Source organism: Abrus precatorius, unplaced genomic scaffold (genome assembly GCF_003935025.1).
Source record: "Abrus precatorius isolate BTA unplaced genomic scaffold, Abrus_2018 Scaffold11, whole genome shotgun sequence".
Lineage (NCBI taxonomy): Eukaryota > Viridiplantae > Streptophyta > Magnoliopsida > Fabales > Fabaceae > Abrus > Abrus precatorius.
In genome coordinates, this window is record NW_020874303.1 from 17783661 (window position 1) to 17806593 (window position 22933).

At 28.9% G+C, this 22933-nt stretch overlaps 2 protein-coding genes and 1 pseudogene across 2 annotated transcripts; 1 reads left to right on the plus strand and 2 right to left on the minus strand.

Annotated features, from left to right (window-relative positions):
- Positions 1 to 2947: 2947 nt before the first annotated feature.
- LOC113855734 (indole-3-acetic acid-induced protein ARG7-like) lies at positions 2948 to 3391 on the plus strand. Its single transcript, XM_027487362.1, has one exon. The coding sequence runs from the start codon at positions 2948 to 2950 to the stop codon at positions 3389 to 3391; it is 444 nt and encodes a 147-aa protein (XP_027343163.1).
- Positions 3392 to 6461: 3070 nt separating this feature from the next.
- On the minus strand, positions 6462 to 8515 carry LOC113853871 (annotated as a pseudogene).
- Positions 8516 to 15822: 7307 nt separating this feature from the next.
- Positions 15823 to 22201, minus strand: LOC113853870 (protein DEK). Its single transcript, XM_027484557.1, has 11 exons — positions 21520 to 22201; positions 21371 to 21404; positions 19875 to 19954; positions 19659 to 19718; positions 19359 to 19469; positions 19192 to 19272; positions 18747 to 18818; positions 17207 to 17642; positions 16571 to 16668; positions 16463 to 16493; positions 15823 to 16364 (listed from the first exon to the last, which is right to left on the minus strand). Exons 1-11 carry the CDS (start codon positions 21886 to 21888, stop codon positions 16222 to 16224), a joined length of 1515 nt encoding a protein of 504 aa, XP_027340358.1. The 5' UTR covers positions 21889 to 22201; the 3' UTR covers positions 15823 to 16221.
- Positions 22202 to 22933: the final 732 nt, after the last annotated feature.

Here is a 22933-nt window from a genome sequence, read left to right on the forward strand (position 1 = left end):
GGAAGTTATTTTTTTAAATAAAAAAAAAATCATCCTCCCAATTTCTCCTTTCTAAACAACAGTAAAATTTTGTTATTTTTATTTAGTCTTTTTTTATTATATTATTTTCCCTTCCCCTTTATTTTTATAAATTTAAATATACATGTATTGTAAATATATTTACTATCATTTACATAATGTAGCATGCTTTTTTCTTCAAATATCTTTTGAGAATTCCAGTTGTGATGATTAAGTATCGTCTACAATGTAAGAGTAAAAACTACAAATAAATAAATAATTGATTAAAATAATAATAAATGCCATCAATTTAACAAGATTGAAGAGAATTAACTATTGTTTTAGTTTGATTTGTATTTTTTTACTATAGTATTATTTAATCACATGTTACTGTATACGATAAGGATTAAACTAACTCTTAATCAATCATGTAACTTGACTGAACTTTTCAAATTGAAAAACAAAAAGTCGTAACTTTTAATCCATTGGCTATTCAAAATAAATGGGCATATGAGTAATGATTTAGCAATGAGGTTATTATTATTTTTTTCTAATAACCTAAAAAGGATGCATATGAAGAGATTCTAGAAAAACGATAGCTGCATGTTCATTGTCAAGACTTTTGAAAGTTTTACCATTCGGCATTAAACAATTGAATATAGACACTTGATTATATAATTAATTAAGATTAATCTGAATTTGGCTGCCACTGTCTGCATTCAGCAACGTTTGAATTAATTAAAGATAATATGGACGCATGTATTCCATCGTTCAATAGGTGACCAAAGCTTCTTGGAAAGTTACTGAATCGATCCTCTTCCACTGAGTTGAAAGTGATTGGCACAATGGTATTCAACACATTAGCATCATTCACATTACATTGTCCATTACTATATAGTCTATAAAATTAGATTTCTGTAGGTGAATAGTACACTTATAAACATTTTGTTTCGTTGCAAAAATTATATTAAATTTTATAGTTTTGTAATCTACATGTTTATATTTTTATGAATTTTTAAATGAGATTTAAAATAATTAAAATAATCAACCTTCGTATTGATAATCTACTTTTTAAAAAGTTAAATATTCATGCAACTAAAAATATATTTCAGATATTTTAAAATTTTAAATTATATTTAATTAAAAATAATATATAAATTACAGGATTATAATAATTTTATTTTTTACTCACATATTTATTAATTTCATTAAATATTTTTAGAAATTAAATTTTTTATTATCTTATATAATTTTTTTGTGAACATATATTATTATATTTACAAAAATATTTTAATTCTGTTTATTAATTTAAAGTTTACTTTTAAGCAAATTATTTCTTAAATAATGTTTATTATATATTAATTATTAATATATAATTAAAATATTTTTTAATATGCACAATAAAAATATTATTAAAATAAAATATATTTTAAAATTATTTAGTTTAGTTGAATTATTATTATTTAAATATATCATTAATAGTTATAAAATTAAATTTAAATAAAATTTAAAAAAATTATTGTGCATTGCATAAATTATTAAACTAGTTTTTATTTGTATATTTGTACTTCATCTTATCATCAAGATAATTAATATATTTTTTATTTATATATTTAAGAAACATATTTTTTGAATTTTTGAATTTTTAAAAATGAATCAATCATATTATTTCACTAAATAGTTTTTTAAAAATATTTATAATTTAATTTCTTTAAATATTATAAAAAATTATATTTAACTTTTCTAAATAATTTTTTAATTTAATAATTTTCACCAATATTATATTTTTTAAGGCAATATTATAACTTTTTACAAAATGAGAGATTAAGTCAAAAAAATTGTAATATTAAGGATAAAATAAAAAATAAATATAATTAAAAAATATGAAAATATTCTTAAAAATTTGAAAACAAAAAACGGCAATTTTTCAAGGGAGAAGATCTTAATTAAGCCTGTAAAGTATAAAAAGAATTTCACAGTTGACTGAACGATGAAGCAGACAAAGGCATGTGACCTATTAAAAACCCACGTGTTTTCTCGTGTCGGAAAATAGAAACTAGGAGTTCTGAATGCCCGTCAGGAATGACAGCGCAAGCAATGGCTACTTTTCCCCTTTTTTTTTTTATTATTCTTCTCTTTTCCCCAAAAAGAATATATGTCCTCTCTAGTTCTCACCCACCTACTTCAGTGTCCACTTGCTATTATTGGTTCTTATGTTTGACATTTAGCAACGGTGGATTCAAGTTGCACTTGCATTTAAACGATTCGATGACTTATAGGAATTCTTTTAATGTTTTTAATAATATATTTTATTCATAATTGTTGAAAGTAATTTTATTATTAAATAAATTAATGAAATATTTTTATCATAAATTACTATAATTACAAAGCAGAAGCTTTCAAATTCAAATTATTATCTTTAGACAAAGGAAATTCTTAATCAGACTCAACTCTAGTTTGCTTATCAAACATTTGACTTTTTCTATGGAAAATGTCGACTATAGGTAATTTTTAACTCTTTCAAAAAACAGAAATATAAAATTCAAGATGATAATTACCTCCCTCTTTCCATCATATCATGCTACTTTCGTTTTCAAAAGGATTCAAAATCCACAGCGTGCTTGTGATCTAAAATGTAAGACCTAAATAGTCGGAGAGTCTATGCAAGGGTGCGACCGTGTGAGACCAAGTCCTCTATATAAGGAACCCTTAATTAACTTCCAATTTCAATACCCATCATACAACAAACTGACACCAGTTCAATCTCCGGCTTTATCCTTTCATATCTCTTTCAAGGTTCCAATCAATACTTTTTTGCGTCTACTTTCTATATTAAACACAAGAAGAGTACATAAGCTACCTTGTTGTAGGTTTCCTTAGCATATCTGCTTCATCTATAAGTAGAAGGAGTACAAGAGAGATATATAAGATTTATTTTCCAAAAAAAGAGATGGACCTTGTGAAGAAGTGTAAGAGGGTATTGGGAAGAAGCAAGAGATTGCACCCTGAAAACAATGGTAGTGGAAGCTATGGAAAATTGACCAACAAGAAGAAGAAGAAGACTCCACATGGTTGCCTTTGTGTGTACGTTGGACCTGAGAGGCAAAGATTTGTAATCAAGATAAAGATCGCGAACCACCCTTTGTTCAAGACGCTTTTGGATGCTGCTGAGAGAGAATATGGTTACAGAAACGACGGTCCCTTATGGCTCCCCTGCGACGTTGACTTGTTCTGTGAGGCATTGAGGGAGATGGAGACTGGCCAAGAGGATATGGGTTGCACCTTTCCTATGGGTCAGAGCCACAGGCATAGCCCCACTTCAGTTCTATACAGTCCATTGTCTTATTCTTCTAACCCGAGCTGTGATGTTGATTACGAGCTTTTCGGATGGTAAAATGTTTGGCAGAAACTTGGAGAGAAATGGATTGGGAAAAGAGAACCTATGCTACTGTTTATCTAGAGAGAAAAAAAATTGTTCATATTTATTTGTCTGTATAAAATTTTGGATAATAATAATAATAATAAATATTTTTATCAATATTATTTTATCTATATGTAATATTTATATTATTTGAGTAGTTAAGAATAAAAATATTTAAAAATTACTTCCAATAAATGATTATTTTTTAAATAAATAAAAATAGAGGTGGTATTGTCTAAAAAATAAAAAGAAATTGAAAAAAAAAGAGATGTGTGAAATTTGTGATTATGTATTTTTTTTAAGGTGAGAGATAGTGAATTGATGATGAACAAAAAGAAAGAAAGAAGAAGAAGGATGGAAATTATAAAAAAAATGTATCTTTTTGTAAGGATTTGGAGGTAATATCACAAGATTAAAATAAAGAAAAGTTAAAAAGTTGTAGATAAAATGATAATGGTTTAAAATATTTGAGAATGTGAAAAAGAAGAATGAAACCTAAATTCTTGTCTTAGACTACGTAGATTAAGGTTAAATTCAAAATTATTAGCCTAATTCTTATTTTTATTTAGGTTTGAGTCAAAATTTTATATTTTAATTAAATGTTTTATTATGTTTTAGACAGGGAGCTGAGTTTAAGCATGTTTAATGGATTTGATTATTAAAGTCTTATAGAATTTTTATTAAATTATTGTTATTGAATTTGATCATTGCTAAAAAAATAATGGATTATTCTTTATTATAAATACTTGTGTAAGACCTTTCTAAGAATAAAACTCAAAATTAAAAGTCATTTTGTATGTTTCTTAAAATTTTTGAAAAAAATTATTACTTGTATTATTTCTCCATCCACCAATAACTATCATTAATAAACAATGGATTCAGATCCTAAAATTAAAAATGTTTTTGAATAAGCATGAGTAAGCAAATGAAATAAAGTGGCTTGATAAAATCTCATACTTAGAAATAATATTATATAACCAAATTAAGACATTATAAAATATGTAAAATATTTCTTAATATTTTTTTGAGTAATAGCTAAAATAAATTTTAAAACTACTTTAATTATATCTATTAAAAGCTATTTCATTCATTATAAAAGGTAGAACTATAAAAAGAGAAAGAAAACAAGTTACAAAAAGATTCTTTTACTATTACAGTAGTAGCATATATAAGAGCGAAAATGAGAGTAAGACTTTTTGTAGCATTCAGTAAATATAGTCACAAAATGGCAAGAAAACCCATAAAGTAACAAAAGAATATTAACTTCATTTTTTTAATTTAATTACTAACTATTTAAAACAAATCTTAAATTTTTTTATTGAATTGAATTTGTGACTTTTTTTTTATCTTTTAAATTTTTTTATTTGTCATATTTAAATTTAAATTTTTGTTTAAATTATCTCATAATCATTCACGTCTCCCAAATTATTAATTCTTTTTTATATTCTAAAATGTCGTCCCCTTACTTTAATAATGTTGAATTTCAATTTTTCTTAAACAAGATACACTGTTTTTTATAACATAGATTTGTTTGTTAACTTAAAAGGATAAATCTATCAATTTCATATAATAGATTGTCTCTAATTTTAAAAGTTTTAAAAATAATTTTTAGTGTGAGTTGAAGAATAAGATGACATAATGGATATCTGCAAATCAAAATTGTTTGGTATATAACTAAAAGGTTAGTCGTAGATATGTGACAGATGCATCAATGACCATTATGAGACCCTTGTAAGCTGTAAGTTGAGGCTCTCGAAAATCGAAATAGATTTAAGGCAAAAATGTCATTAAGAACATATTTAATTTGTCCGTATAGACAATTTTTGACGATGAGCTGATCGTCGAGTATTGAAGTTTGGTATCAGTTTAATAAAAGTATTTTCTGATCTGATCTTAACTGTCAAACATTAAAAATTTTGAGTTCTTCGTTGTTCTTATAATCAAAATCCATGCACCGCAACCTTGATTGGATATGTTTGAAGTTTTTTTACACATATATTATCGCCAATCAAAGTCTCAAATTTTGTAGGGTTATGGAATAATTAACGCAAATAAAAGCCTTAGGTGTCATATAGTTTATTACTCAACAAATTAAAAAGTTCAGTGACTCCTCCTTTGCGTAATCTGTTTCAAGGCTCACATGTTTCTCGTTTTTTTTACTTCTTTCGTACGGACATATTTATGTATGGTTTGGGTTGGAGGTGATTGCAAGTTACATGTCCTTCGACACTCAGGTTTGTTAAATTAATTAAAAGGAAATTAGATATATTGTATCGGAATGAAGTGATTTTAAAAAATGTTAATTAAGGTCAGTGGGATCACACTTAAGTTCAAGATGCTTGGTTCTCATAATACAGATTGTCTCGTTATTATTTTGGTCATTCGATGTCTAAATCAATGTACATTAATTTGGTTTTACTTATCTTGTACGATTTTTTCAAAAAATAAACTCTTGAAACTTGTCATTTATGTTTTATGTACTTGATTTTATAATTTTGAATAGTGAAATTTCTTTTGGGAGCCAATAACACCTTTCTTTTAAAAAAAAAGTTGCCGCATTTTCAAATATTCACTGTCACATCGACTATGAGCCATGAATTTTCAATTTATTTATATTTATTTCAACCTTACTTCATATTTTTATCTCTCTTTTTTCTTTGAATCAAGGGTTAAATAATCATAACTTTAAAATCAAGTTATTATTATGGGTGAAAGTGGGGCATGACAGTGGCCTTCCTATATTTAATGTGCTCGGTAGTCAGTGGGATAGTCCTTCTTTATTGCATGTTATTAATAAAAATGATCTCCATATTTATCATGCACACCAACCTTACTTATGTAAATGACCTATAAACCAACCTTTTTCAAGTATATAATAACCTATAAATGATCAATGATTACCCACTAGCGGTAATGTCCTAGTAGTTGTTACTAATTAACAGTTCCTTCTAAACATTCTTCAATTACAAAACAATTTTATGCAAAACAGGCTTACAAATAAGGTAACTAATGAAGGAAAAATTAGAATTCATGTGGTCATTATTCATATCGCCATAAGCGCTTCAAATTTTTTCATGGCAGAAGCAGGCAAACCCAAGAGCACATTTATGCTTTTTTTTTTCTTCACTATGTGACAAGAACAAAATGACTTCCTTTTCTGGCAAAGTTACAGGGCCAAAAGACAAAGGCACCCCCCATCCAAAATCTGCAGTGTGAAAAGGTATCTTAGTCCATGTTGTGATCACAAGTGTTGCTGTTAAGGAAGGCCTTGTTCTGTTGACCTCAAAATAGTCAATAGCAGATCTCATGTAACTGTCTGTGACCATTTCAATTGCCTTGCCAATCAATCCCACAGTAAATGACAGCGGGTGATTCAATAATTCCCCCACCTTGCACGTAGCATTTGACAACACAATAGCATTACCAAAATACCCTTTTGGTATTGGTGGCACAAATCTTGATCTTCCATCAACCGCAAAAAGTAATTTTATTTGTTGATTAGGATTCATATTTAACGCTTCAGTTCTAGCTCTCCACACAAAAGCTGAGAGTGCTTCAAAAGTAGAGCACTTTTTTGTAACACCATCTTCTGTGGCCTTTTTCTTAAGCAACTCAATCTTTTGTTGATCAAAATAGAAGGACCCATAGAGCATCTCTTCCTCGTAGAGTTTGTTGGTATTTGAAACATCTTCAATTTCATCGAATTCGTGGTGTGGGAACTCTATTTTAGGAGGGTTGCGCGCTTTGAGTATGGTTCTGTCGAGAACTGGTGGAATATTTAAGTCCAAGCCTCTGGCTGTCTCACCCCATCATGCATTCACAAATTGCATAGCACTTAAACCATCATCCATGGAATGGTTTACGTTTACCCCTAATACAAATCCTCCACATTTGAATTTTGTCACCTGAAAGAGAGGGTCTGGTAAACATATACTTTAAAAAATGCACATACTAACAATTAGGGATTGGGTTTGCCCTGTTGGCCCATTAGGAATTTAGAATAGTTTTTTTAACAAAAAGTAAACTATTAAATGTATATTAAAAGTTAAACTTTTCTTAGATAAAAAATATACGAATAGAGATAATCTTAAGGTCCAATTATTTTTTATTAGTATGTAACGTTTTAGTGATATGCATATGCTTTGGCAGGAAAAAAGTTAGATATTTACTATAAAAAAATGGAAAATTATACTTATACACCCTTTTTGAGTAGAGGAAATAGTGAGATAAGAAAAAAAAATTATGAGAGAGAAAACAAAATAAGATATATAATGGATAATGTGATAAAAAAAGAAGAAGAAAAGACATGTAGAAAAGATATATAAAACCAAAAAGGAGAATAAAAAATGAATGTTAAAGAAAATAAATATAAAAATTTTAAAATATACTAATTATTAGGGTTTACTGACATATCATGGAAGGCAACTTTAATTTTTCAATCTCTTCTGTTCTGCCCATACACAAATACATGGGCATAAATATAGGCAGTGTGAGTTTTGTGGGTCAAAATATCTTTTTCTTATTTAAGGGAGAAGTATTTCATAATGCTATCAAATTTTATAAGAATATTATTTTTCTCACCCTTTGTAACAGGTGTAATAAGATGGGCGTGAAAAAAGAGAAAAATAGAATGAAAAGGAGGGAAAATCAAAGGGCAAAAAGAATATCCACAAACCTGAATTAGCAGAGGAGGCATGTCAAGTATGTTTTTTGAACAAGGGATATCATAAACAAGTTTTCAAGAGTTTCAAGGTCTGATTTTGACAAATCTCCCAAGTCCTCAATCACACAGTTTGCTTCAGCCTCAACAAACACAACACCCTCCTCTGTGCACTCTACGATAAGCTTCCCTTCTGAGCTGATGCAGAACCTCCCAGCCATAGGGTAATAGTGAACAAGAATCTTTGACAAAGAATCCTTGACAACTTGTGTAGCATCTTCATTGCCTCTAGAATCTGACTTATAACAGTAAATTGTGCGAACTCGATGTGCTATATTCTGATCAAGGTTTGAGAGAAAGTAGAGACCCCTTTTTGTTTCTTCTGCAGGAGGCACCAATATTGGTTCTCCTACTCTCACATCCATTTTATTTGCCATATGAACCTGACCACAATCTAAAACTAGTGACATTATTCGTATTTAAAAAGTGTGTTTAAAGCATGGCAATGCAAAGTTTGTATACAATAAAACACTAAATGGAACAAGGTAGAGCAAATTATAAGCGTTGTTATTGCTAACTAAGAATGTGCAAAAAGAGGTTGTAGAACTCACTCAGATCAGATGTTCACTGGCAAAGTAATGATGGTCAGAGAAAATTGAGTAGAAATAAACGATTATATAACTGAGATCTGTGCATGTTCTATTTCTTCAAAGCAATTATATAAGAAGAGTTTAGCCACACGTACGCTTTGGTTAACAATGTGCATGTGAGGATTTTCAATCTATAATTGCTTAAGTGGATTATTTATTTAAATTTTATATTGAAAATTTTGAGGAAAGGGAGAAGTAGTTATATTTATGATATGAAGTGTAATTATATGTTTATTCACTATAATATATAATTATTTAGGTATATTGGAGGTAGATGTGTCCATTTGGCCTCAAGCTTCCTCATATAACTTACTCTCTGCAGCTCCAATTTTTTTAAACTTCATATATAGTAGGCTTATTCTGACCTTCAGCTCTAATATATAAATAAATGTAAACTAGGGTTAGGATCTTAGTTTACACTTTTTAAAAAGTAATTAATAAATATTATCCTATTTTTTTAAAATAAAAGATACATATATTATTTATTATTTTTATTAATATTTAATTTAAAATTAAAAAAAATATTTTAAAAATAAAAAATTCTATCAATCTAAGATTAACTAAAATTTAAAATTATAAATATTAATTAATTTTTGCTAAGTTTACAAGTTAATTTTCTGTATTAATAAATATTGTAATATTAAGTATTATTTTTTCATAATTTTTATGATGAGAATATTATATTTATTTTTTAACATATTAAAATTTATTTTAAATAAATTATTTTAAGCATTTTCATAATATATGACTTAACAAATTTAGTTACTGTTATTTTTTTTATTGTCAGTTTGTGTTTCTATTGTGACTTTAAAAATATTCATTAAACATATGATTTTTTAAAAATAATTTTATAAAAATAAATAAATAAACATATTTTTTATAGAATAATTAATAAATATTTTTTAATAAAAGACACATCTATTTTTTTTTATTAAATTATTTTATTTAAAATTATATTTTAAATATAAAAATATATTTAAAAAAATTAATCAATTCTGTATAATCAAATTATTTTACTTTAAAAATAAATTATATTAAATTAAGATAAATCAAAATTTAAAATTTCAAATATTCATTAATTTTTACTAAGTTTATAAATTATTTTTCTGCATTCATGAATTTGGTAATATTAAGTATCACATGTCTATGATTTTCACGATGATAATATTATATTTATATTTTTTAACACATTAAATTTTATTTAAATAAATCATTTCAAACATTTTGATAATTTTATAACAAATAATTTAATAAATTTAACTAATATTATATTTTGAGATTAATTTGGTATCTCTATTATGACTTTAAAATTATTTATTGAATATGTTATTTTCTTAAGATAATTTTATAAAAACAAATAAATAAAATATAATAGTATAAAAAGATTAAAACATGATAAATTTTATGATTAAGACTCAAATAAAATTATAAAATAACATGTTAAGAAATTTTATAATTAATAATTTATTTAAAATTAGTTAGTCCATGTCAATTTAATCTCATGAGCTTTTGGACTCAATGAACTTTTTCATATTTTGGACCTTTTGATCCAATGAGCCTTTTAGCCCTAACCTACATGAGTTAAGACTAAATTAATTAGGACTAGCCTATTTGACACCTCTAATTGGAAGTTTAAATAACTGTGTTTGGTGAGAATTTAAAATTTTATATCTTCAAAAATTGTAAATATAGAAAGTTATGATTTTGTCTATTCAAAATTTATAGATGAAAATTAATTTTTATTTAAATAAAATTATAAATAATAAAATTATTAAAAAATTTATAAATTTAAATAAAATATGTCAAACCAAGTTAAAATTGGGTATTTTTTTTCTCTTTATTTTCTTCTTTCCATGTAAAGACTTTCAAAGACAAATAATTCAAAGGACTCCTCTCTTTGTCTCCTTTCTCAAAGAGTTAGTAAAACCAAAAATAAACAATAAATATTTTAGAGAAAATAATTTGTAATTAGTATTTCCAATTGCAAGTTACATGTCCATATGTATATCACTAAAACGTTTTTCTAATTTTTTTATAATGTTAAGGTCTATAACTTATTATTTAAGGAATTAAAGTTTTTATTTTAGTTTAGAAAAGTATTTTTTTTATAAACAAATATATAAGTCTGCTTTTTTTTATTGTTTCTTAATTTCCAATATTTAAAATTAATTTTATCATTTCTACACAATTTTAAAAATTATATAATTATTTTTTATAAAAAAAACAAACCAAAGAAAATTTAACTTAAGAAAAAAGTTTCCAAACTATCATAAACAATATTATAATATGTCAACATATAAATATAACATACGTAACACATCATATTTTTTACAAAATTATAAATTAAATCATAAGATAAAAAAATAAACAAATTCATATACTCTACACATGACCATTTTCTCATCTAAATCAGATTGTTTACTCCAAATAACTTTTTTTTCTTATATTGTCTTTGCTTCTTATTCTTCTTTTTTTTTGTTTTTCTTATCTTATTTAGCTTTGTGGATTAAATATCACCTATGAAGGTAGCCTTGGTCACAACTAGTCCGAGTGAACAACATTGGAATTGGACCTTGTAAAAGAGAATAAAAAAAGATCCTTGTGTTAAAAGAAATGTGAACATATATATATATATAAAATTACTAATATTCTAAAAAATAATATAAAAAATATTTGGCTCAAATATGTTATTGGTTCCTATAAATGTAGGTTGTTTTGTACTAAGTCCTTATAAAATTTTTTGTTAGTATTCAGTTCTTGTAAAGTTAAAAATTTAAAATTTAGTCTTGCTGTTACTTCTCTGTTAAGTGCTGAGCTGGCTAACGGAGAGTCAGCTCAGCACTCCACGTGGCACACTCACAGTTTATGTGGCATATCATGTTATTTATTATTTATTATTTTTCTTATTTTTTTTATTGGTTTCAACATTTTGTTTTCAGGAGGATGAATGGGTGGTGCCGTTAAAAATGAGAAAGGGAGAGAAAGGAGATAGAGTGGTGGAGATGGAAGAATGGAAAGGGGTAGGAGAGAGAGGTGATGCAGATGGTGATATGAGTGTAAGTGTTAGAGAGAAAGGGATGTGAAAAAAGGGGTGGCGCAAATATGAGTGGAGGTTGAAGGGAGAAGGGTATGGGGAAGGAGTTGGGAAAATGGGTAGTGCAAAGGTGGGTGGGACGTGGAAAAAAGGAAGGGAGTGGTGCGAAGGAATGAGAAAGGGTAGTAAAAGAGAGTGGTGTAGATGGAGGAATGGAAGTGGGCGGGTAGAGGGGTGGTTTAGATGGGGGCGTTGGAGGGAGATGAGTGTGGAGAAAAGGAAGTATTGGAGGGAGAGGATTGTGGCAAAGAGTAAAGGGTGGTGCGGATAGGAGAATAGGAAGAGATGGAGAGTGCTGCGAATTGGGGTGAGAATGTGGATATTGGAGGGGGAAGTGATTTGGAAAAGGAAAGGAATGAAAAGAGAGGGTAGTGCGATAAGGAAGTAAGGAGTGAAAGAGGGGAGTAGTGCGAATTAGGAGAATGAAAGTGGGTGGAGGAGAGGGGTGGTGTGGATGGAAGGGTGGGGAAGAGGAAGGAGGTGTGAAATGAAGGGGAGGAATGGTAGTGTGAGGAGGGAGTAGAGGTGGGGGAAAGGGAAGTGATAGGAGTAGAGGAGAGATGCTGGAAATGTGCGGAGAAATGGAAGAAAAAGGGCTTTATATAATTATATTAAATAAGTTCATAGAATTATTTGTAAATTTTAATTTTAAATAATAATAAATAATAAATGACGTGACATAGTATATAAGCTGTGATTAGGCTACGTGATACTATGTGAAATGCTGAATTAATTAACGATTAGTCAACTTAGCACTTAATAGAGATAAGGTAAATATCATTGACTAAATTTTAAATTTTTAACTTTTTAATAACTACATTCCAAAAAAAAAATTTATAAATTTTTTTTATAAAACGACCTATATTTAGAAGAATTAATAATATATTTAAATCAAAATATTTTAATTTTAACTAATATTCTTAAAAATATTGATTTTTATTCAATGTACGAGGAAAAAAAACAATGATAAAATAGCTAATCAACTAAAGAGAAATCTAAGTTGCAGTGAGTTATATAGTTAGAGTTTGATCTATCTACCCCTAGTGTATATAAGACAATTGAGACAGGTTTCTATAACATAAGTTATCTCAAGTGATGGTTGGCACTAATATTTGATCATGAATAAGCTATAATGGTAGATGTTTCAGCAAAAAGTATTCTATTAGAGGAAGTTGCTCAAGTTAAAGTTGAATATGGTAGAATGTATATTCAAGTTATGAAAATTCCTTCTTTGTATATAGAACATTTTTTAGTTTTGTTATTTTATATACTTGTTAGTATTTTCGTTAGGAGTAGATGTGCAATTTTATTGTCAAAATGCAACATTATGACTGAATTATATGACGTTTGGGCCATGTCAGAATGGCTAGAAATCCAAACTAAGGTTTATGTGAGATTGTGTGAAATGTTTGTTACTTAGCCGCGGTAGGTTTAAATTGGCGATGCTGATTCTGGTTGATAAAATGACGACTGTATGTTTGATTCTTGAAATCCCTATTTTCCATTTTGTTTAAAACTAGGAATACAACGGAATCATTTTTTTTTCTTTTTTCAACCAATAAATTTTATTTTATTTTTTATGAAAAAAATAAATATATTTATTAACTTAAAAATATAAAACCTAATAATTTTTTAAATTTTGTTAATGTCAGTTTTTAGTGCTGAAAATAAGTAATTAATAATAGTAAATTTTATTAAAAAATATTTATTATATTTTTATAACTTTAATATAATTATTATATATTTTTTTATTTATGTATATTTAAACACAATTCTAAAGATCAAGAATAACAAAATCTTAATTTTTTAAATTTATTTATGTGTCACATAACTCAAAAAACAACTGCAGCCTTAAATTATTGGACCTCAACGGATTAGAACCACATAGAGCCTTAAAGTAGTATACCAATGTCTATGTCAGGTGGGAATTAAATTGAAGTCCATCACCAACAATTTTATAATTTCAATAATCTATTTAATAGCAGTAGCCACCAAATCGAAGTTTGAATAATTGTTTCTTGCTCATTGACATCTGCTACTTGCACATGATTTACTTGACATTTACTAGTTTCCAGTATAACATAGCATACCTTTAAGGCAATTATAATGATTCTGATTTAGTCTCCAAAAATTTGAAACATAAAAGGCACTGTAATTAATAAATTAACCTCGTCTGCGAGTTTGCATACTTTCGCATTAGCTGAGGGTGTCGTAAAAAAATGGAATGTTGGAATTATTTTTTTAGTATATGAAGTGGAAAAAAAGAGAGAAAAATGTATAAATATATGATATGATAAAAATTTTAAAAATAACATAAAATGTTGTATAAATATATTAACATAATTTTTATGTAAAAAACTGCACTGTTAGTTTTTACTCAAAAGTATCCTCGATGCAAACTATGTAATAGACTTGTAATTATTCTTAATTTTCTTCACTACTGTCATCTTTCTTTTCTTTGTCCTTTTATTAGATTGAAGAAGTTAAACATAATTAAACCATACATGACCTGTTTGATTGATATTTGAAAATAATATTAAAATGAAACAAAAAATTAAATTAAATAAATTTAAAAAATGAAATAAAAAAAAATTAAAAGAGTAAAGTATTAATCTTGTCTTTTCGTTTTTAACATTTTTATTTTATATAATAAACATTAAATAAAAAGTATATATTTATTATTTTAAAAATTAAAAATATTTATTTTATTATAATTAAGAGAATTTAAAAGTATAAAGAGTAAAAAAAAATAATTTATTTCTTAGAAAATATTTGTTAATATCTTTATGACATTAATTAAATATGTTAAAATGATCATAATTTTATTAAAATATTATTAATGCACTCTTTAACTCATTTGATAAACACAATGTTAGTCCCAAGAAAATAAAAGAAAGCAAAAACATCAAGATTGATGTTAGAGAATAAGGTAGAGGAAGTAGATGTTTGAAAATGTGTTTATATTTTCAAAATGTAAATATATTTTGATTGTTGTTCTAATATATTTAGTAAGTAAATAATACATATATATATATATATATATATATAATTTTAAACTCGTATTTAAATAGATATAATAAACTTGTATTTTGATTGATGTTCGAAAATTTATTGATTACAATTTAAAAAAATTAAAGCATAAATTATAGCAATTAATTTTTTTAAAATAAAAGTAATTTTATTTAGTCTCAAGTTTATAAATATCTAAATACACGGGAAGCCGAGCTTTATGTTGACAGCTAGCAAATTGATTTGAAATGACGTGTTTAACTGGCAGTCAGAAATAATTGCCATTGGAATGGAGTACTTAGTACCAACATTATAATGTCGTTTGTTTTAAATATTAAAATGGCGTTAAATGGCGTTGAGCATGTGCAATTATCAAAATCTAAATCAAAATTCCAAACATTTGTGATCATTAAAACTTTTATAATTGTTGCCTCCACTTCTAATTGCAGTTCCCAACTAAAATTTTATAATTTATAAAATGCTTTAATTAATACAATATTTTATATTTTTTATATGTGAAATAATTATTATAATTAATTTTATATTATATATATAATAAATAATAAAAATTAATAGTTTATTAAAAAATATAAATATTTTTAAAATAACAAAAATTATAACCATTAACTTAGAAAAATATATAAAATAGAATCGGATAATACATGTATGAATATTTTGCAAGTATTTAAGGTTTAGAACACATTCATACTCAAACTCAACTTTGTTAAGCAAATATTTATCCAATCCATTATTGATAATTTTGCAAAATGAGTATGAACACATTGTCTTCCCTAACTAGATCTTGTATGGAATATCAGAGCCAAGGGCATAAATTAAAACTCCGGAATATAACTACGAAATTCTTGTTCATAAGGAATAATTGATTTTAGTACTTTAAGTTGATGTACATAGTTTACACGAGGATCACCCTTGAAATGAGAAGCTAGAAGCAGAATTGGCACTATAAAAATGCACAAAAAACAGTAATTTCGTAATAATTGGGGGCGGATGCATATCAGCAATAAACTAGGAAAAATCACAATCTAGTTCGAACTCAAAAATCACATGTTGATCTAACTTAAAAGCCAATTTCGTTTACAGGCAGGTGAATAAACAACCTATTCAATATACGGTAAAATTAAGGTCACATCAGAAATACAGAGAAGGGCTAAATCTAGTCTAATAGGATACAAAGTACAACCTAGTTGAGAAAACCTATCTAGGAAGAGTCAGAACTCAAACCAATTAACCAAAATATCCTCCACTGAAAGCCTGTAATCCGAAGAGACAGTTGTCACGAGATTTATGGTGGGGAAATCTTGCTGTAGAATGAACCACTTGCATCTAATTTCTGCACGGGTCTATGATTATTTACCCAACAAATCTACAGTTACGCATTATCTTTATCTGCATCGTCATCCTCACCATCCTCCGCTTCGTCTCCATCTTCATCAGACATGCTATTAATTACATCTGTAATTATATCCTTCACCTCTGCTTTTCTATACATTAAATCCAAGCCAAAGTGGGTACCTGCCAACATTTCATCATAAATGAGCTGAGTTCAAGAAATCATTTCCCTTCTCCTTTTGGGAAGGGGGAGAGAATTTAGTTATTGGAAATGGTCTTACCAAGTTGCCTGAGAATATCAGATAAAGTTGCCTACATCAAGGAACATACAAAAATGATTAAAAAAAGTATGATATTCAATCAAAATCTGACAGAAAAACATTACTTACAGTATTGAAATCAACTTCCTTCAAAATATCCACAACCACAGTATGCATCTCCTCCCTCGTAGGTTCTGTCTTGGCCTTCTTACTACTTTTTCCTTTGCCTGCCATTGGCATCAGAATGGAATGGGTAAGCATGAAAAAACAAGGCAAAACAGACATACTTAACAGAATTGAATCCTATATAATTAAGATTTTATGTAAATTGTTCAAATGTAACACGGTAATATGTAGAGGGCATGTTTTCCAACTCTAGCAAAATTGATCATGTTCCAAAAAAATAACTTACGAGCACAAACAAACAATGACAACTGGCATTAGATTAAGTAGTACACATTGACGGAGATTCAGTGTAGGTTTTGGGGGCAATTGCACCCGCATATTTTTTTAATGTTACATGTATTAATTCCTCCCACAGGAATTTTATATTTTGGATTTTATTAAAAATATTGGTTAAAATTTAATAGATAAAAAAATTTAATTAAAAATTAAGATAATAATGTATTATAATTATCGTAAAATACAATGGTAACACTTCCATAAAACTTCCAATTTTTAATTCTTAATCAACAATCTTAAGGATACTTGATACATTATCGTTTTCTTTTCAATGCTAGAAATATTTGTGTTAGTGTATCTCACCTTGATCCTTTGCTGAAGACTTTTCAGTTCGTTTTTTGTTTGCAACCTTCCCTTTAGAGTCCTGGCTTTCCTTTACGGTTTCCTGTTTCTTGGACACAGGTTGCTTGGACTTAGATGTACTGACAGTAAAAGCTTTTTTTGAAGTAGATTTTTTAGGAGTTTTTTCACTGCTCTTGGCAGTCTTTACAGCGGTGGTCTTCTTTAGAGGTGGACTTCGCTCATCCTTCAGAGTCTTTTTTGAAGTACGTTTGCGAGCCTTTTCTTTATCATCCTCTTTCTCGGATTCGCTTTCCTCATGATCACTGTCACTTTTTGGTATTGAGACATCATCTTCCTGAGAATCATCTTTAACATCCGAAGGTTCAGCTGCATCATCTTCCTCAGTGTCAGAAGACTGGTTTCGCTTTTTCCCAACTTGTGAAGTTTGCTTTTGCATCTAAACCCATATAAAATATATAAGAGCAATCAAAACAAAAGAAAAATAATTGAAAAGCAATCCATATTTAATGCCCTTGCAGAATGAGATAATTTACATCCGAAATAGGAAACAAAGGTCAGACAAAACCGAACCATGAAATTTATAGAAGCCACAATAAACAGTAAGTAATATCCACTATAGTAGACATGTTTCTAATTGAAGTCACCCCAGCGATAGAATTTAAATATCATGAAAATTTCTGTAAGGGCTTCATAGAATACAGAAACTTGAAAATCAAGATATCATGTTTTGTTCACCTAAATGCAAAACAATCCCGAAAACTATATGGAGAGTTCAGAAGCAATTACCAACAATCAAAACGGCAATTGCCTAGAGCTTAATCCACTACATGCAGAATTCTAGCAACAGGAACTGAAAAATCCTGCTATAAAATTTAACCTATAACCACAAGCATCATAACTGCCCAAGATATTCACAGAACAAACTTTCAACTGCTTTACAAATCAAAAGGAACTTCATTTTATTTGCTAGGAATATCAAACGGTATCTTAGAAGTCAGGGATTCAATTAATATATTTAACCAATAATTTTTAACTTCAAGTTTGTTCACAGTTTCAAGAAACTTCTTCAGGTGCAAACATCAAAGGACAACTCAGGTGATTGGCTGAATTAGTGCAAAAAAAAAAAAAAAAAACAGCTGGAATATTTTCAGGCTCAATTACAGAACTTCAGAACCAAACTACCATCAACAGTAAACCTGTTACTATGCCAACATCAGACAAAAACATACTTTATGATACAACGTTCTATTTGAAGCTCATCCACATAAGTCCATATAAATGGAAAGTAAATTCAAATCCCACTCATAGGGGTAGGATCAGACAAACATAACTGAAAACAGTCACATTCAATCCTAATTAAAGATAAAGAGATCATCACTGATATACATATAGCGGATGATTACAAATACTGAAGCACATTCTACAAGAATCAAATACTCAGTCACATTTTGATGCAAGCAAGAGAATGCCCAACATAGTCTAGCACATAACTATTGTGAGGCAAACCAAAATGAATTTCATGTATAGTATGACAACACACCTTGGCAGGAGTTTCAGATCCTTCACCAGAAGATTTGCTAAGCCTTTCCTTTCGGGTTCGCTTTTTACCTTTCTGTGACATAGAAGCAAGCTTCAAAAAACTAACACTAACATAAAATTCTATCACAAATTTAAATAGCATATTTATTCAACAGGTAAGAACTCAATGACACTAATATCAGCCATACATGATTAATTAAATCTACAAAAATGTACATCTGAAAATTGACTAATTCAATTGTTGAATTACAAGTCATACTAAGCTTGCAAGTTAAATACAGAAAATTGCACAAAATAAATCTTCAATCACGCATGGACATGTTAAATATGAAAAAGTTGTACTATATATGAGAACGGTCACAGTGGGATAAATTTTGTCACAACTTATACCAATATTAATTAACCCTTATCCTCACACAGTCATATTAAATAAAATAAAATAAAACCTTTTCCTTTTCAGAAAGCAGAATGTCAGTTGTAGCATGTGGGGACTCCAAAAATTCCAACAATTTCGCAGACAGTTCCTCCTGAAATGTCACATCAATAACAGATTTTTGGATAGACATTCTTTGATTCCATGTGAGAATGGAAAAATATTACGATCAACACTTACCTTCTTCATACCAGTTTTGTTTATTGGAATATTAAGCACATCACAGAAGTCCAACAACTTTTCTTTGATACATTTGTCAATTCTCTCCCTTATCTTGGCCCTCTGTTTTTCCTGCCAAGAATTATAGAACCATACTATTTGCAGGTTAATTACAGCTTCAGACATTCAAATATTTAACAAAAGACAACATGCACACCTAACCAAAATAAATAAATAAACAAGACATTAAAACAAAACCCATTCATCTGCATATTTAAGAATAAAAGACAAGCAATATTACAGTGTATAATGCAACTGTACCTCATTTTCAGCCCACACAAAGCCAGAAAACAGCCCTATATTTCTCTTTAGATTGTGTGCCTACACAAGAAAGCATGTCACTAACATTCAAGCAACAACCACAATATTTGAGTGCTCATCCATCCACCCTTAATTAACAATAATAAAAGCAGGGGAAAAATGGAAACTTGTCAAAAACAATGCAAAACCATCCAAAGAACTAAGTTGGTCAGTCACCTTTCCCCTTTTCCCAAACAGTATATTATGAAGCATACGCAGGTTGTCATCCGCTTTTCTCTTTGATAACTTGAAAGCCACTGAGAAAATTTATTAAGTAAATAATTTCATTAGAAACACTGCTTTAGAGAAACATACTTGCAAGTGAACACTATCAATTAGGAAAAGTGCAAACTTTATTTCAATCACCATTGGAGTGAATCGAATAACAGAATACCAATTTGCATTCATCACTTCACAGCTCGCACATTTAGAATGCATGAGTTAAAGAAAAATGGCCAACAAAAAAGCCACCACATAACACCCAAAATTTGCAATATATCAAACAGCTGAAAAACATTTCTCTGACAATATGGAATGTTACACCTTTCAGGAGGAATATTTTTCATAACCATCTGACGTGTTGAGGTCAAATTCAATAAGCAGATAATGTTAAGAGTCCATTTTTCAATTTAAAACCAGTTTCAACAAGCAGAATATCCCTAGAGGGTTGGAGTATGTTTACACTTTACAAACTTCTGTAGAGTTCAGAAGGCATGATATTTAACTTCTAAAACTGCACCTGCAATGTAAGATACAATTGAGAATGAACCCTCATTCTTAAGGGAATTCCTAGTAAAAATTGTTACTTCCAACATTTCAATGAGCCCAAGCCTGAGAAGCATGGATACAATACAAGATACAAATACAATATGATACAAAATAGGGAAACATGATAAATTTTAACAATCATGAGACACACCACAAATACATTTGAATCTATAAATTTAGCCTAAAATTAACATAGATTGAAAATTTTTAAATCACAAGAGATATTATATTTTAATAAATGATTATGAATCATTTATAGACATAATGAAATATCCAAATTAATGTCAGTATTTAAAAATTAAGTAAAAAACATATAAAAATGCATAAAAAAGTGTTTGGAGTATCCAGTCAGTGTTCAATATGGAAACATATTTGACTCAATTATAATACAGTTTAAGTACAGTGTAGAACTATATGTACTTCTTAGGTACAAGCATATACCCATAGCCCATGCATGACAGGCATTTTAGACTCTTAGCAGTGGTTTAGTTAGCATCCATCATTTCAAATTCATTTTTAGAATCTTGATACTGATGCGATATAGGTTGAGTTGGATGAGACATAAATATATTAAAGGGTATAAATCTGACGAAGGATATGAAAGTGACAGCAGTTATGCAATCCACTTTGATGACGTTACAATGGGTGCACCCTTAGTGTTTCAGTTCTTTAATCAAAGCTGCTTAGGTCTTTTTTGTTACAAATCTTACATTTACAGTATGCCAAATCTTGTTTGGCTATAAACTTTGTAGCTTCAGATAATGATATCAAATCATAGTCACGCTACATCACTTCAACATTTTATAGGTCTATTTTTACAATGAACTTTATGCTTGAGTAGTCCATCAACAAGATCACACGATTTCAACTAGTACAAAAGCTACAATAACGATATTTAATTGTACCATTTGGGATGTCCTTCAGCTGCGTACCATTGCCCTGAAACCCAAGGAGATCCACACGATCAAAGCCAATAATGTCACTGTGAAGAAAGAAAACAACGAATTTCGAAAAACTGGGAAATGATAATACACAGATATAGATATATGCTCACCTTTTCAATTGACAAAGCTTTGCTTGAAGAAGACCTCGGAAACTTAGAAGGCGAAGAAACAGTGTATCTCTCCACCGTTTTCCTCTCCCTAGTTGGTCTCTCAATTGCTGGCGTAGCGGGATCGCTTTCTTTGGTTGACTTGTTTGACTTGACTTTGACACGCTTCTTCCTCCCTTCCTCTTCGTCCTCTTCATCATCTGCTTCTTCTTCCTTCTTCTCTTCCACTTGGCTTTTCTCATCGACGTCTTTCTTCTCCGAATTATCTTCTTCTTCAGATTCTGCAGCTTCGTTTTCTTGCTTGCTAAGGTTGGCTTCAGCTAGGGGTTCTCCCACTTGAGGTTTCTCCTCTTCTAGGGTTTCTGAAGACATGGTTGAGACTTGAGAGAGAGAGAGAGAGAGAGAGAGAGAGAGAGGAAAACGAATTGCGAAGAAAGTGAAAACCTAAGCAGTGGATGAGAAGATTAGAAGGAATCAAAGCGATTGTGATTGGAAGAGAGAGAGAGAGAGAGGGAATCGTGAAATGAAATGAAATGAGATTGGAGGGGACGAAATAAGAGGAGGCGCGCTGAAGGAGTAGTGTTTCAAATTTGATACCAAATTTCTGAGCGGGTTTCTCATGCCTCCTGCCTTAACCTTCTTTTTGTCCTCTCCCGGCAAAAATTTAACCAAACAAAATAAAATTATCCATAAAAAAACAAATTTATACTTTATTGGGTGTTGGAGATTGGACATTGCTTGCTTCTACATTCCTACTACTCCTACACGTGCTCGTTATCACTTTGAGTGCCAACTGGGAAGTGGTGTTAAGGGAATCTCTTTCCTTTCGGGCTAATGGGCTTCCTATCCTCAACCTTTCACTAAATTGTTAGCCCATGGTTTTGGGGAAGTGCGTTGTAGATTTTAGATTGTGGAAATGCTTCAGCAAAATAAAAAAGATTGCGCAAATGAGGGATCGCATGCCTGCCATTGCATTTACTTTTGAAGCAAAGCTATTAACTACGAAGGGAAGGAAATTCAACATTTAAATAGTGATTAATAGAATACAAACGTCCTAAGCAGGAAAATAAGTTCTTAAATAGTCTGGCGTTGAGTATTTTTAACTGAAGTAGCATTTGAAATGGTTTTGTTTTGATTTTTTCAACAAATTAGGATTAGTATATTCTGAGCATCATGTAAACTAGGTCATAAACTCCCAATAAAGTAGCTTGATTTATTTCACTCCAATTTATATACAGAATATCGCTATTTTACTAAATAGTTTATAGAGTCCCAACGAAGCTCCTCCATCTATCGAGATTAAAGACATATCTGTATCCCGAGTCAATCAGAAATCCCAATCTCAAACCCAACTAACTACCAAATTTATGCCTATGAAATATACAGGTTATGCCATGTTATTTCAACTAATATACCT